The sequence below is a fragment of the Phyllosticta citribraziliensis genome (genome assembly GCF_038025025.1).
Source record: "Phyllosticta citribraziliensis strain CPC 17464 chromosome Unknown J3D65scaffold_4, whole genome shotgun sequence".
NCBI lineage: Eukaryota > Fungi > Ascomycota > Dothideomycetes > Botryosphaeriales > Phyllostictaceae > Phyllosticta > Phyllosticta citribraziliensis.
The window spans coordinates 1141404-1154369 of NW_027117341.1; the positions used below are offsets into that span (position 1 = coordinate 1141404).

The following is a 12966-nucleotide window of genomic DNA, read 5'->3' on the forward strand; positions in this document are numbered from 1 at the left end:
AAGAATAGGAGGAGGACGCCGGAACGCCGGAACGCCAGGACGACGACGGACCTTGCTGCCACCAGACTCCCAATCGATCACGTTTGAGGCAATCACATTTCCGGCAATCCTTTTCTACCCTTCCAACGGTCTTCTTGTGCAAACCCCTCTTTCCGACAGTCTCCCTCTCGACCATCGAGCCTCTGTGAATTCCCTTTTTGGACGACTGGTTCAATTGGTCTACAATCGAACATCAACACCTCCAAGCGTCCTGAGCTCGAGACCGAGAACAAATTACGAAACGGCGACGTCGACAAGACGAAACTTCGGCTCATTCCTCCTCGTGCTTTCACCAACAGATGACTTCTTACAATCCCATCTGCTCCTCGTGACTACTGTCTCAAGACATGGCAACGCAATTCTGGACAGATTTCCGCGGACCAAAAGGAGATTGTCCGGCAGGTGTTCAGCGAGAAGACGGAATTTGTTCTCGAGATCGAGACAATCGAGAAAATGTCTGAATTCAGGGAGACCCACAAGCAGACGACGTTCTATGCTGCCGCTCGCTGGGTCTTCGGACTCGAACAGACCCGTTCAATCGCTTCTCGTCGCAAGCGCAAACCCTTTCCGCACCCGCCAGAGAACCTTCGGACTCCAGAGGGCCACATTGTTCTCTCCGAGCTCCTGAAGAGGTACGACGACCACGTTCACAAGTCCCGGCGCGAGACTTGCCGCTTGGACTGTAAGGACTTCGCTTCAAACTATCGCCTGATGGCCAAAGTCGGACGGGAAAACGCACGCCGCAAGATTGAGTGGCACGAGGAGCATGGCTACTGGAGGGATGGTTTCATTTACTACGATGACGAGTTTGATTGCCCCGAGTGTCAAGCAGACCAAGACAACCAGTGAAAAATGGTTGAAGAGCAGCCACGGTACTAGCGGGCGTCTGCCTGAATGAACCGATTCGATCAGGACAATTTCAACAGCTGAAAAGTGCATCGAGCAAGGTTGACCTCGGAGGACTGGAGTTTCAGTGGTTTCCGAAAACCACGATTGATGCTACGGGTCATTGGACAGGGACTGCGGATTTGAAGCTTGGACGACCACGATGGAGTGGAGTTTCAGGGGCAAAACTTGAGCTTTGAGCGTTTGTCGGCGGTTGGGTGGTCAAAATCGGGGACAGGGCCATCACCACAAAAGTTGTTCTTGCAGAGTCATTGAGTCTGGAAGAGTACGATTCTTGATGGGGGCTTGCTGGAGGAAAACGATTCTGTCAAAATGAGCAAAGGGCGTCTCAAACGGGACTGGGGAATGGTCAAGGCCATTGATTCCACAAAACTGTGGGGAAACAGTCAGGGGCCTTACCTAATGAGTGGTTCAAAGTACGCGAGCAGTTTGTTTTTGAGGGAATAGCATTCGGTGACTGGTCGTTTCGATCTGATTCGATCGAATAACTCTGCCACTTCTTCCAGTCTGTGTACGGTGCAGTCGATTGTATCAATCGCGAGATTGACGCAGTCATGGAAAACGCCCACTGCGTACTGTTTCTCTCAAACGGCACTGCAGGACGGGCGACCTGACCTACCTGCCAAGGACATCGAATTTCCTTAATCATACGGACTGGTCAAATAGAAGCACTCGAATTCCAGTGGATTGGTGCAATCATGGCTTCAAGTCGATGGGAATCGGTGATTGCACGGATTGAGCCAATCTGCTCTCCTTAATTCTCCTTAACCTCCCCATTAGACTTCAGGTCATCGCTCTCCCCACCACGGAGAAGCTTTCTCTGTCCAAATTCTCGTGTTCTGGCCCCTTTTAGAGAAACCGTTTGCAACAATGACCCTATGGAGATTGCTACAATCTCCTAGTTTGAATCAAACGCGCATGACAGTCAATCCGCAAAGAACTCATCACTTAAGGCCTTCTGTCCTCCATCAACGAGTGCAGTCCGATCAGAGGAGTTGTGCTCATCTTTTATCAGATCACCATCGCGACCCTATTCTCATACACCCCTGGAATTCGCAGCAGTCGGAATAGAAACCCGAATCTCCACTCCTCCGTGACATCAATGTCCTCCGCAAATATGGAACCGGTGTACAAGGACCAGGAGACCGGTCTTACGTACAGCAAGAGCCCCAAGTACAGAATCCTCGTCGGAATGGATTCAGAAGGACCTTCAGTGATCTGGTCGAGCATGTTGCCCATGTTCTTCGCATCACGAGACGGCAACGAGCAAATCGAAGTTTCCGCCCTGAGCAAGGCCTCGGTTCGACTTGTCCCGCCTTTCAACGGCATCAAACTGGAAACGGAAGAAGACAGGAAGAAAGCCCTGGCACTGTTCCGGCGGATCTGGATTCGCATTTTTCCTGACGTCAAGAATTATCACTTCGATCAATACAGCAACTGTGCTGTGCGTATTTCGGAGAAAGAACGAGTGTCGGTTGAGGAGTTCATCAATCGTGTCAGACAGGGCAGGCAGAAGCTGGCGCCTCACCACGAGTGTCTCAGCTTCGACACGGAGGAGGACGCGCAAGATTCGATGCTCGTGATGTTTGTGGAGTTTTCATCTGTTGTCGTCGAGAGGAACAAGACCCTGCTATACTCAACTCCTTCGACTACTCAGAATCTCAGCTCGAGCAAAGCCAGTGGAAAAATTTGATGGCACGATGGGAATTTCTTCCTATCAGAGTCGTGACTTTGTGAGTGGCTTCAAATTGATCAACACCCAGCGAAATTGCTCACTATAACCAAATAGGGCCTTTGAGCACGGCGAAAATAGGATGGATGAGACGTGTGGAACACGACCTGAGAGCCGGGCGTCACTGCAGTCAATAGAATTTAGGCTAGATGAAATCAGGGGGATCTTGGTCATGGTCGCAGAGATGTAATTTTGGAGATTTTCCTCTCAAAACGCTTGGATTCACGTGTGCCGGTTGTTGAAAGAAAATGCAGGATACGAGGAGTGAAAAGGCGTCAGAACTGTTCTAGAACATGTAGAGAAGTGGCTGGGAGGGATGGAAAGAATCCCACAAATAAACCAAACTGGCCAGAGATTTGTTGGCAAACGCTGAGCACGTTGGTTTGACGGATTGACACGCGTCTTCCGATCCTCTCCTGCTGTTAGGCATGCCCAGCAAGAGCCATCAGAGTAGCCCTCTCGCGCGAAAAAGGGAGTGATCCAAGACTCGTCTCGGAGCTGCGGTCGTTTCTCTGCGGCGAGCCAGTGGTTACTTGTTTGGTTGTTAAAACCGAGTTAGCGCCAACACGGCATCTCAAAGCCTTTCGCGACAACCACGCGATGCCGTACTTCAACACATTCATCCCATCTTCAAAAAGCTGTGCGTGGGCTAGATGTCGAAAGGCGTCATCAACAGCACTCCGTCGACCCCGTTCCAGCTCGAACCAAGCGACACACCGACCAGGGACCCACCCTCCTAGCCACATGAAGCTAAAACAAAACGTACAACAGCCGGGATTCGCTGCTGGTCACCCACGCAACTACTAATCGGCCGCAAGGTAGCTTATCTATGGAAGAGCGGACGGGGTTCCGAGTTTTCTACCTGCTATGGTCGTACGTGGAATTACCGTCTGCAAATAAGACTTATTATGGCACACTTGCGTCGCATCCAGCACCAATTTCCCCTCCCCTCTCCGCGCCTCCTCTTGACAGTCATTCGATGGTCCTACGCCCCGCAACGCCTGCCTTCAGCTCAAGACAGAACTAGCCACCATCTACAGCCGCTCCTGCACACGCTCACTCAGAGCACCAAACCTGCTTGTCCCTCCAAGCGCACAGAAGACTCGGTTCGCGCCGTCCGCCCCTCGGCTTTCCCCAAACAAGCAACCCCGCGCTCTCCGCGCCCCGGCACCGCGCGGCGTGTCCGCAACAGTCGCATCCAGACCCGAACGAGGCAGCCTCGCGGCGCGCTCGTTTTCCCCGTGGGGACAGCGCGCGCTTGTGGGGTGGGTACTGTACCTGGATAGGCGGGTGTGTGGGTTGGTGGGTGCTTTGGCGCGCGTGCTGGGTGCGCCCTCGAGACGAGGGCCTCGTTTCGGCGTTGCGGTACGCACGCCTCTTGTGTGCAGTACAGGACATGCGGGTTGCGTTCTAAGGACTGTGGCAAAATTGCGGTCGACGCGTTGTTTGACGTTCTTGTGCTGTGATGTGTGCGTTGACAGAGGCGAGAGAACTCTTTTCCGCTGCCGGTGCTGCTACTGCTGCTACCGTTGAAGCTCTCGCGTAAAGTCAGTCTGTGGTGGAATAACGACGTTCCTGTCCATATAGGCGGCAAAAAGTTGATGCTGGATAGACAGCGGTGGCATATTGTCTGTATACGATCTGAGTTTGCTATGCCCACGCTCTCGATTTCCTTTGCTCGTTCGAGACGTGTAAGCAAGTAGCAGTGCAAAAAGGAGCGGCCGCAATCTTGATTGGCTGGCTTTGTTTGTGACGAATGGTTTGTTTCTCTCGTTCTGTGATTGAAAAATGATGTATGTGGTTCAAATGTGATGCTACCTTTTGTCAAGGGTCAAAACGCGTGAAAGGGCAAATGGTGGTAGATTGACATCCGGCGGCGGTAAATGGCAGCGCTTGCCATGAAAGAATATGTTGTAGATCGTACTGCCGACCTAATATGAACTACGCAATAAACGCTAGCGTTGACGCCTTGTTCTACGTTTTCCTCCCGTATCTATAAAAGTTGATCTAGAAGCCCCACAGGAATAACAGAATCACGAATCCCACGTCATCAACTTGACAGCTACACCCACCGCACGCCATTCATTAGCATCACTCGTCAACCAATCAAATCCGCCGACGGAGCCCTCGCGGCAAGCAGGACGAGGAGACTGCAAGAGATCGTGAACTCACCAAAATAGGCCACCCCAGCCAGACTAAGCAGCATGCAGCCAATCGTCACCATGACCTGCAGGCCCGGCCCCGTGGCCAGCCGCGTGTCCACCATGTTCTTTTCCTTCTCGTTGTTGCTGTTTTCGGCAGCAAAGCCGCGTGCGTCTGCAGATGCGAAGGCGGATGTTGCAGTAGTGGCAAAATGTACGTACTTCTTTGAGTCAGGTACGGGGATAAGTGAACCAGTGGCCGCGGGAGGGGGTTGAGGCTATGCTGCTGATGCTGCTGCTGCAATCCGTCTTGCACCGGCAGTATGTACGCACGGCACGTGTGGTTCACGCACGCTCTTGAAGATTGCAGGAGAGGAGAACCACTCTTCGATGAGATAGGTGGACAGGCCGGAGCGTTACACGCCGTAGACGGTGCGAACCGAACGCGTCAAGGCCGTACAGGCCGTACAGCAGGTACAGCAGGTAGCTGGGCCTTCGGAAGTAGACGGAGATGCGCCAGTTCCCGTCCTTTGTCGTGTGAGGACGTGGGTCAGACAGGGCATCAATCGGGTCAGGGCGCGTACGAGTAGTTCCGCGAGTCGTTTGCTGCCTTGTCCACCTGCCAGCGCGTTGTCCGCTTCCGTGCGGCAGAAAGGCAGAAAGACAGATGAGTGGATGCGGCGGCGCGTGAATGTTCGGACGGAGCCGGAGCGTTTCGTCGAACGGGTGGATGATATGGAGAAGTGAGCGGGCACGGGAAAACCTGACGCCTAAGAGGACGACGGACAGACCTGCGCATTAGCGCTGCACGATTTGGGTCAAGATGGCGGACGTGGCGCCTGGGGAAGGCTGGGGTATTGGTAGTTGATGCGTAGAAAGAGAGCAGGCATGTCGGGCGGGTGTGTGCAGGGCTCGCCGTTTGGTTTGCTTCTCCAGCCAGAAAGATCAAGTGCCGTGGCAGGGTTGGGATGGGAAACCAAGCCGGTGGCCGACACGTGCTCTTCATCCCATCAACCACGTTTGGTTATGCTGTAAAGTAGTGCTGCATGGGTCTAAGGGGACGAGGCGAACAAAGCTTTGGCTCTTGTCTCCCCGCACTGTGGCATCACGAGGTCCTCGACGCAGAAGGGTCTCGTATAGCGCGCGGCATAACGACGTGGATTGGGAAAAAAAGAACGCAAGATCTGGACCAATGCCCTTGCCGAACCACAGAAACGATTCGACGTTGCCGTCGTGGAGAGGGCAACGGGTATCCTTGAGTATGCCAGGACCAGGGCTTTGCGGCAGCTGCTTGTGTGGGCGCCTCCAGCGGAAAGTTGGGCTGGGAAATCCTGTGCGCAATCAGTGTGCATCGAATTTGAAATCTCCGTGCTGTTCCCCGCTGGTCGACTTACGACGCGTGCTACGTCACATTAGACATCAACCTGATCTTCGCCAACATTGCGGTTGAACGTGGCCAGACTAATGCGAGATAATGAGGCCCAGCAGAGTGGCCACTAGCTACCCCGCCATTTGCATTGACTCCAACCTCCTCCCGCTCTTGGACTCGAGCGGAGAGCTTGGCTGGCAAAGTACCCCAGGCTAGCGTGTCGCATTTAGGTGTGACGTGTCGAGGCGAAGAGAACCACAACGTCGATGAAGCGGTGCCAAGCTTCGTACATGATTCGAGCTGAACGACGGGGAATTTGGGTACAAACCGTGGCAAATGCCGTCTATTGGTTGGCGATGGCAAGTCTGTTGCCATGAAGGGGAGGTCGCGAATGCTAGTCCTGGTAGACAGCTCCGATGCTAGTTGAAAGGCCACCTTGGGGTTGGGTGATCTCTATGGTGATTGGCCTAGACTTGGACTGCATTGGAGATGAAGCTTTTTGAACTGCTTGGTAGATCTTCCGTTGTCGTTACTGTGGCACATTTGGGGTTCGAGACGAGAGCCCTGGTGATCAGGTTGACTAGAATAGACAGCAAACGACTGAGAACCTGCAGCTAAACCAGACCAAGCATTTAGATCAGCTCGAAGAAGCTTTCCAGTCGATGGACCATCTCCAGGAAATTGGGAATATTGTTACGGGACTTATTCGGTAGTACAGTGGACGTGAGTAGCAGGGGAGTCGAGGACACATGGAAATCCGCGCGACAGACTGGCCTCGCTCAAACTGAATCGACTGGCCAAAATAATGACAGCTTCAACAATTGGGCAGAATCGTGGCCTGGACAATTTTCTTCGATAAAAGTAAAGTACAGTACCAATCAGAACGTTCGCCTCTTGAAACATGGGGTTGTAGTGTTCAAGGAAAACAGGCTGTTGCACACCATCAACATGATGCGTGTAACACCTGGGTGACGCGAGAAGCTGAAGGATTCAAGTCGCGCAAAGGTGGCTTGGATGTTGCTCAGTAACCCTTGAGGTCAAAGTTCTTGCGCTCGTGCTCCAGAATAGCCTGGACTTTTGATGCCGATGCGCTTTGCGGGTCGAAATGATAGCCCAGCCACTCCTTGGCGAGCCTCCTAGCCAGTTCCAGACCCACCACCCTCTCGCCCATGCAGAGGACTTGGGCGTTGTTGCTGAGAACGGCCCTTTCAACGCTAAAACTGTCGTGCGCTGTTACAGCCCTGATTCCGGGCACCTTGTTGGCACTAATCGCGACTCCAAGGCCTGTGCCGCAAATAAGGAGGGCACGGTCAGCCTTGCCCTCGCTGACGAGCTTTGCCGCATCGACGGCGACGTGGGGATAGGCAGTCTTGTCTGTGTTTCCGTTGACGCCAACGTCGAACACTTGTTCTACCCTGGGATCCTTTTCGAGGTCGGCCTTGATGGTGTTTTTGTAGTTGATGCCGGCATCATCGCAGCCGACGACGATACGGAGCTTTTGAGTGGCCATGGCGCAGGGGTTGCGATGATATCACCGGAGTGGAGCGGTTACTGAAAGAGAGCGTTGCTGTTGTACTTTTCTCCTTCCTTGGCTTCGTTTTCCGATGTTCGCGATTCCTTGTCTGACTTTGCGGTCCAAGTGGAATGGTGCTCCGTCTTCCTGGGTTCCGAGGAGCAGTTGTGTTCGAGTTTCAGTGGCCTGGAGGTGATGGTTGAGCGAATAGTTCCCGTGACTGGCTGCTGCTGATGGTAGACTTTGGTTTCACCGGTGTTGCCGTTGACGGTCTTTTGATAGTAGCTGTCCGAGTCGATTTTGAGCCCCAAGGAGAGCTTTACATTCTTCTTTGGAGGCATGGCGGAGGAATGATCTTATACGGCGTGAGGTTCAGCAAGTGTAGGAAACAAGAGCTACCCCGCCTGGACTGACATGCACCGGATTGCCTATTTGGGGGGTCCCGTTGGACGGCTTTCGATGCAATTCGGCTCGAGGGCTCACTGGCTCTTTGACTGATTTTCGACTTTCCGGGCTGGAACCGACGCGAGATGGGGATTGTCCGGATGTTGTTGACGATGGATGGTTGCGTAAGTTCGGTAAGACGTCAGGGTAGATGGAGCGCTTAGCTCAGCAGGCCGAGACCGGCGACCCCACGGAGCGCGTCGACAACTACGGGCACGCCATGGCGACGACACCATCACCATCTTGGGGGGCGTGAAAGCTGGAAGCGTCACATCCGGCTTGTTTACTTCTTCCTTCGCCAGCCCGCACGCTGACGCCTAGCGCAAAGCACGTTCAGTAGCAGCTCGCCGCCACTTTCTTTTTTGACTTTGCTGCGTCCCGGGTAGAGGTGGGCGAGCCTCATCAACCACCGACCCTTTCCCCGTCGAAGGTCCAAGCGTGCAGGCATCCATCTTGGGTTCCATTTGCGCTGAAGGGAGCGCGGGTCTTGACTTTGCCGGCACGCTGTCGCATTCACCAGTCAATCATCAAACCGTTCTGCAACGACATGCGCAGTATCGATGACTAGGCCGGGGCGGCAGCGGAGCAGCACCAGCAGCACCAGCAGCACCAGCACGTCTCTACAACCCCAGCGCGTCGACCAAGACTCGACCTCCAAGTACCCTGTTCCCCCAATCAGGCGGAATATCCCGAAATGGCCTCTGCAGGGCTCTCTGGCTTGGTGGCTCCGTCGCTTCCATGCCAGCAGACTGCAGCATTAACAATTCTTCAACAAGTCGACAAGGTGACGCAACACGGTGGCGAGAACAACGAGGGAGGAAAAAGTCGTCGTAGAGACAGCAACGAAGGATGCGACCATGATACAGACCAGGTCAGGCGGGAGTTGTACGGCCGTAGGTCGACCCTGATGGCTGCAGAAGCGGAACAGGGCTGTCCCAGCAGACAAACAAGCAGTGGAGGATTGCATTGCTCCCGCTGTAGAAGGCCACGACAATGTATCTCACACATTCTGGAAGAGGTCCCTGACGCACCGGCGCACGAGGGCAGTTTGAGGGCCAGACCATTTCTTTGGATCAGGCGAGGGCCGGGCTGGGTTGTTTGGAGGCGAGGCGAGGCGGGCGCAAACGGGATGGTCCCGCTGCGGGGACAGAAGCTGGAGATGCAATGGTACAGTGTGGCATGGCATGGCATGGCATTTTGGCGAAGCGTTTGCGGGCCGCCGCGGCCAGCCATTATTAAGGTGGTCTGGTCGTGTGGGTGGATGGCAACAAGGAGACATGGTCTTCTCCACATTAAGTTATTGCTCGCTCGCTGCATCAAGTGTGATCGGCTACAAGGATCTGATCTGCCACGATCGCATTGTGTGTGCTGTGGACAAAGGGCTGCGGTAGGTACCGTGTGTTCAAAACAGCTCCCTCGTCCTCTCACACTTCGGGCAACCAAGCCAAGTCAGGTCGCTGGTGGTCTGGTTGCTTGTCGGTGAACTTCCGTCCCCGCGTACTCCACCACCTCTCCCCAACCCAACTCTCTCCCCGCGAGACCATGGCACAGGAGACGTCCTTCATGGCCATGCCCGCCCCGTCTGCCTCGACTACTTCAACTTCGTCCGCCACTCAGCAGCTGCCGCCCGTCGTCGCCTCGTCCACCCAGGCTCCCGGTCACCCCAGCTTCCGCAGGTACGTCGCAGCCGCCTCGGGGTCCGGGAATTCCACTGACGTAGCCTTCTGCACGGCGACGAAAAGACAGCGTGCCTCAAGAGCTTGCGAAGTAAGTACATCCTCACTGCAGCTACATTGATGCGCCGCGTGCCGAGGCACCGAGGTCGTTACTTTGGCTAACCCATCCTCCGCGCCTTACAGACATGCCACGCACGAAAGGTGCGTTGCCTCGCCCAGTCGACCGCATGCGATATCTTCATTCCTATATCATATTGACCTTCGGCGCAGGTCCGCTGTGACGCCGCGAGCTTGGGCGTGCCCTGTACCAACTGCACCGCCTTTGCCATAGAATGCCGGATTCCCACACCGAAGCGAAAAAAGACAGGAAACAAAAAGGACTCGGATAGGTGAGTACCTCGTGCGGCCGCCACGACGTAGACTCTGATCCGAACGATCTTCAGTGAACAAGGTCCGCAGCAGGATGCATTCAAGCCCGCAACGGCGACGACGACCGCCGCCTCAGCCGCCGAGTCGCCAACCACCATAACGAATCCAACTGGGTTGAACTTGGGCCGGGACGAAAAGTCGACGGTAGTACAATCCTCCGATGGCGTGCCTTCCACAAGCTTTCCTCCTACGTATGCTGCGCAGCAAGACACTCACAGCGGGTCCTACGTACAGTTCATGAAGCCCAAATTCGCGCGCGCCCCAATCAAGGAAGCCGGCCGAGTCGCATACCTGGGCGAATCCTCCAATCTATCGCTGCTCGTACACGATCGATATGGAACGACAGACGTAGTGCACTACCCTCTGCCAGAGAGTGTCCGAGGAACAAAGGCGCGCGTCAACGAACTCGACGACATGGAAATCAACATTCTACACACGAGGGGGGCTTTTCTGTTACCACCACGCGCGCTCTGCGATGAGCTTGTCGAGGCCTTTTTCAAATGGGTTGCGCCGGTAGTTCCAGTGATCAACCGGAGTCGCTTCATGCGCCAGTACCGCGATCCCCGGAATCCACCGTCTTTGCTGCTTTTGCAAGCAATCCTTCTTGCCGGCTCTCGCGTATGCAACAACCCGCAGCTGATGGACTCGAGCGGCTCCACGACACCCGCGGCCATGACTTTTTACAAGCGCGCAAAAGCCCTTTTCGATGCCAATTACGAGGACGACAGGGTGACGATCGTTCAAGCCCTCATCCTGATGGGCTGGTATTGGGAAGGTCCAGAAGGTACCGTGGCACGCCGAGGTTGATTGGGCGCTGTGCTGATGAGCGAGTCAGACGTGACGAAAAACGTATTCTACTGGAGTAGAGTAGCGATCGTTGTTGCCCAAGGCTCAGGGATGCATCGAAGGTAAAGTGTCACGTTGCAGCTGTCTCGTTCAAGGGACTAACGTTGATGCAGTGTCGAGGGCTCGCAACTCAGCCGTGCGGATAAGCGTCTATGGAAGCGAATTTGGTGGACACTCTTCTCAAGAGACCGTTCCGTGGCTGTTGCACTCGGGAGACCAGTCGCAATAGATCCTGAAGACTCGGACGTCGAAATGATATCAGAGGACGACTTTATCGAGGATGATCCAGATCGGCCGGCCGAATTCAACCCAGACCCCGTCCACGTTCAATTTTTCATCAACTACGTCAAACTCTGCGAAATCATGGGACTGGTCCTCTCGCAACAATATTCCGTGGCTTCCAAATTCCGGCGAACGAATGCCATAGATCTCACCCACAGCGACATGGCGCTTGCAGACTGGCTGCAGCATTGTCCCAAAGAGGTGTATTGGGAAAAGCCGCGGCATCACTTTTGGTCTGCCCTTCTGCATGCGAATTACTAGTAAGACTTCCTGGGAAGGTGTGGATTCAATTCTCTGACGCTCCCAGTACCACACTCTGTCTGTTACATCGGGCACACATGCCTCCAGCAGGCTCACCGAGAGCTGAACCCATGGAGCAGACCGCTTACCCGTCTCGGAACATTGCGTACCAAGCCGCTGGGATGATCACCTCCATCATAGAAAGTCTTCAGAGTCATGATGAGCTGCGGTACACGCCTGCATTCATGTAAGTGGTGATGCGTGTCTCCGTATCAAAACTGACCACCCGCAGCGTATATTCCCTGTTCTCGGCTTTGATCATGCACGTCTACCAGATGAGATCCTCAAACAAATCCATTGTCGCCGCCACTGAGCAGCGCCTTACGATTTGCATGAATGCGCTCAAAGACGTATCCAAGGTCTGGCTAGTCGCCAAGATGGTCCACACGCTATTCGAGTCCATCCTCGGTAACAAGGTTTTGGAAGAACGGCTCCAAAGAGCAGCAGGCAAGAGGCATCAAAAGACCAAACCTTCGGGAGGAGCAACACCTCAATTGCAACAACCAAATGCCCCCAAGGCCAAGGAAGAGCTCAAACGCAAATTTGACGATATGGAGATTAACTTTACGAATGGTCCACCCGCACCGCAGGTGTCGTACGAGCGTTCTCGACCTCAGACTCCGGCCGTCACTCCGTCCAGAGACGTCTCAGCTCCTCAGGTCCCCAATCTTGCCTCTGCTTCTCCCGACATGACTCGTCAAAACCGGGATGCGTTCATGGGACCTTCGCGGTCGGGTACTCGCCCTGGAAGTCCCTTCAACCCATCCTTTTCATATCCTGGTACTCCTCCTGAGTTGTTCCTGGTCACGAGAGATACCCCTGGCCTCTCGCAAGATATCTGGCAAAATTTTCAGCCTGACCAGTTGTTCCCGGCTGACACCAACTTCTCGTTTCAAAACGTTTCTCCAACACAACAACAACCCCTGGTCGACCCCACGCTCGGGCGGCAGATGGCCGTGCATAATCAAACGACTTCGGGAATGCACCAGCAGTCGCCGCCCCAAGTGGTGCCGAGCCAGGCAACGATGGCCACCAGTGCGGCGATGCCAATGGCACCAAGCATGCCCCCGAACGACTCTTGGGCGCAGATAGACCTTGTGAACCAGCCGGCCCAAGCGCCAAACGAGGAAACATGGAGCAACAGTAGTACGGGCCAACCAATCGCACCAACCACTTTGAATGTAGAGGACTGGTACGTCTTCCTCTCTTCGCAGAATGCTTCTCAAGGCTTCCTCCAGCCAGCCGCCGCTCCTGCGACCTCCCTTCAAACCTCCATGGGTTTTGGATAA

At 54.5% G+C, this 12966-nt stretch overlaps 2 protein-coding genes across 2 annotated transcripts; one reads left to right on the forward strand and one right to left on the reverse strand.

The window, feature by feature from the left end:
* Positions 1–7208: 7208 nt before the first annotated feature.
* Positions 7209–7697, reverse strand: J3D65DRAFT_550893 (ribose 5-phosphate isomerase B; the record flags this gene model as incomplete). Its single annotated transcript, XM_066797012.1, has 1 exon — positions 7209–7697. One exon carries the CDS (start codon positions 7695–7697, stop codon positions 7209–7211), a length of 489 nt encoding a protein of 162 aa, XP_066656888.1.
* Positions 7698–9686: 1989 nt separating this feature from the next.
* On the forward strand, positions 9687–12966 carry J3D65DRAFT_666327 (fungal-specific transcription factor domain-containing protein; the record flags this gene model as incomplete). Its single annotated transcript, XM_066802912.1, has 8 exons — positions 9687–9820; positions 9887–9911; positions 10091–10209; positions 10264–11033; positions 11085–11157; positions 11209–11637; positions 11685–11864; positions 11910–12966. The coding sequence occupies 8 exons, from the start codon at positions 9687–9689 to the stop codon at positions 12964–12966; spliced, it is 2787 nt and encodes a 928-aa protein (XP_066656889.1).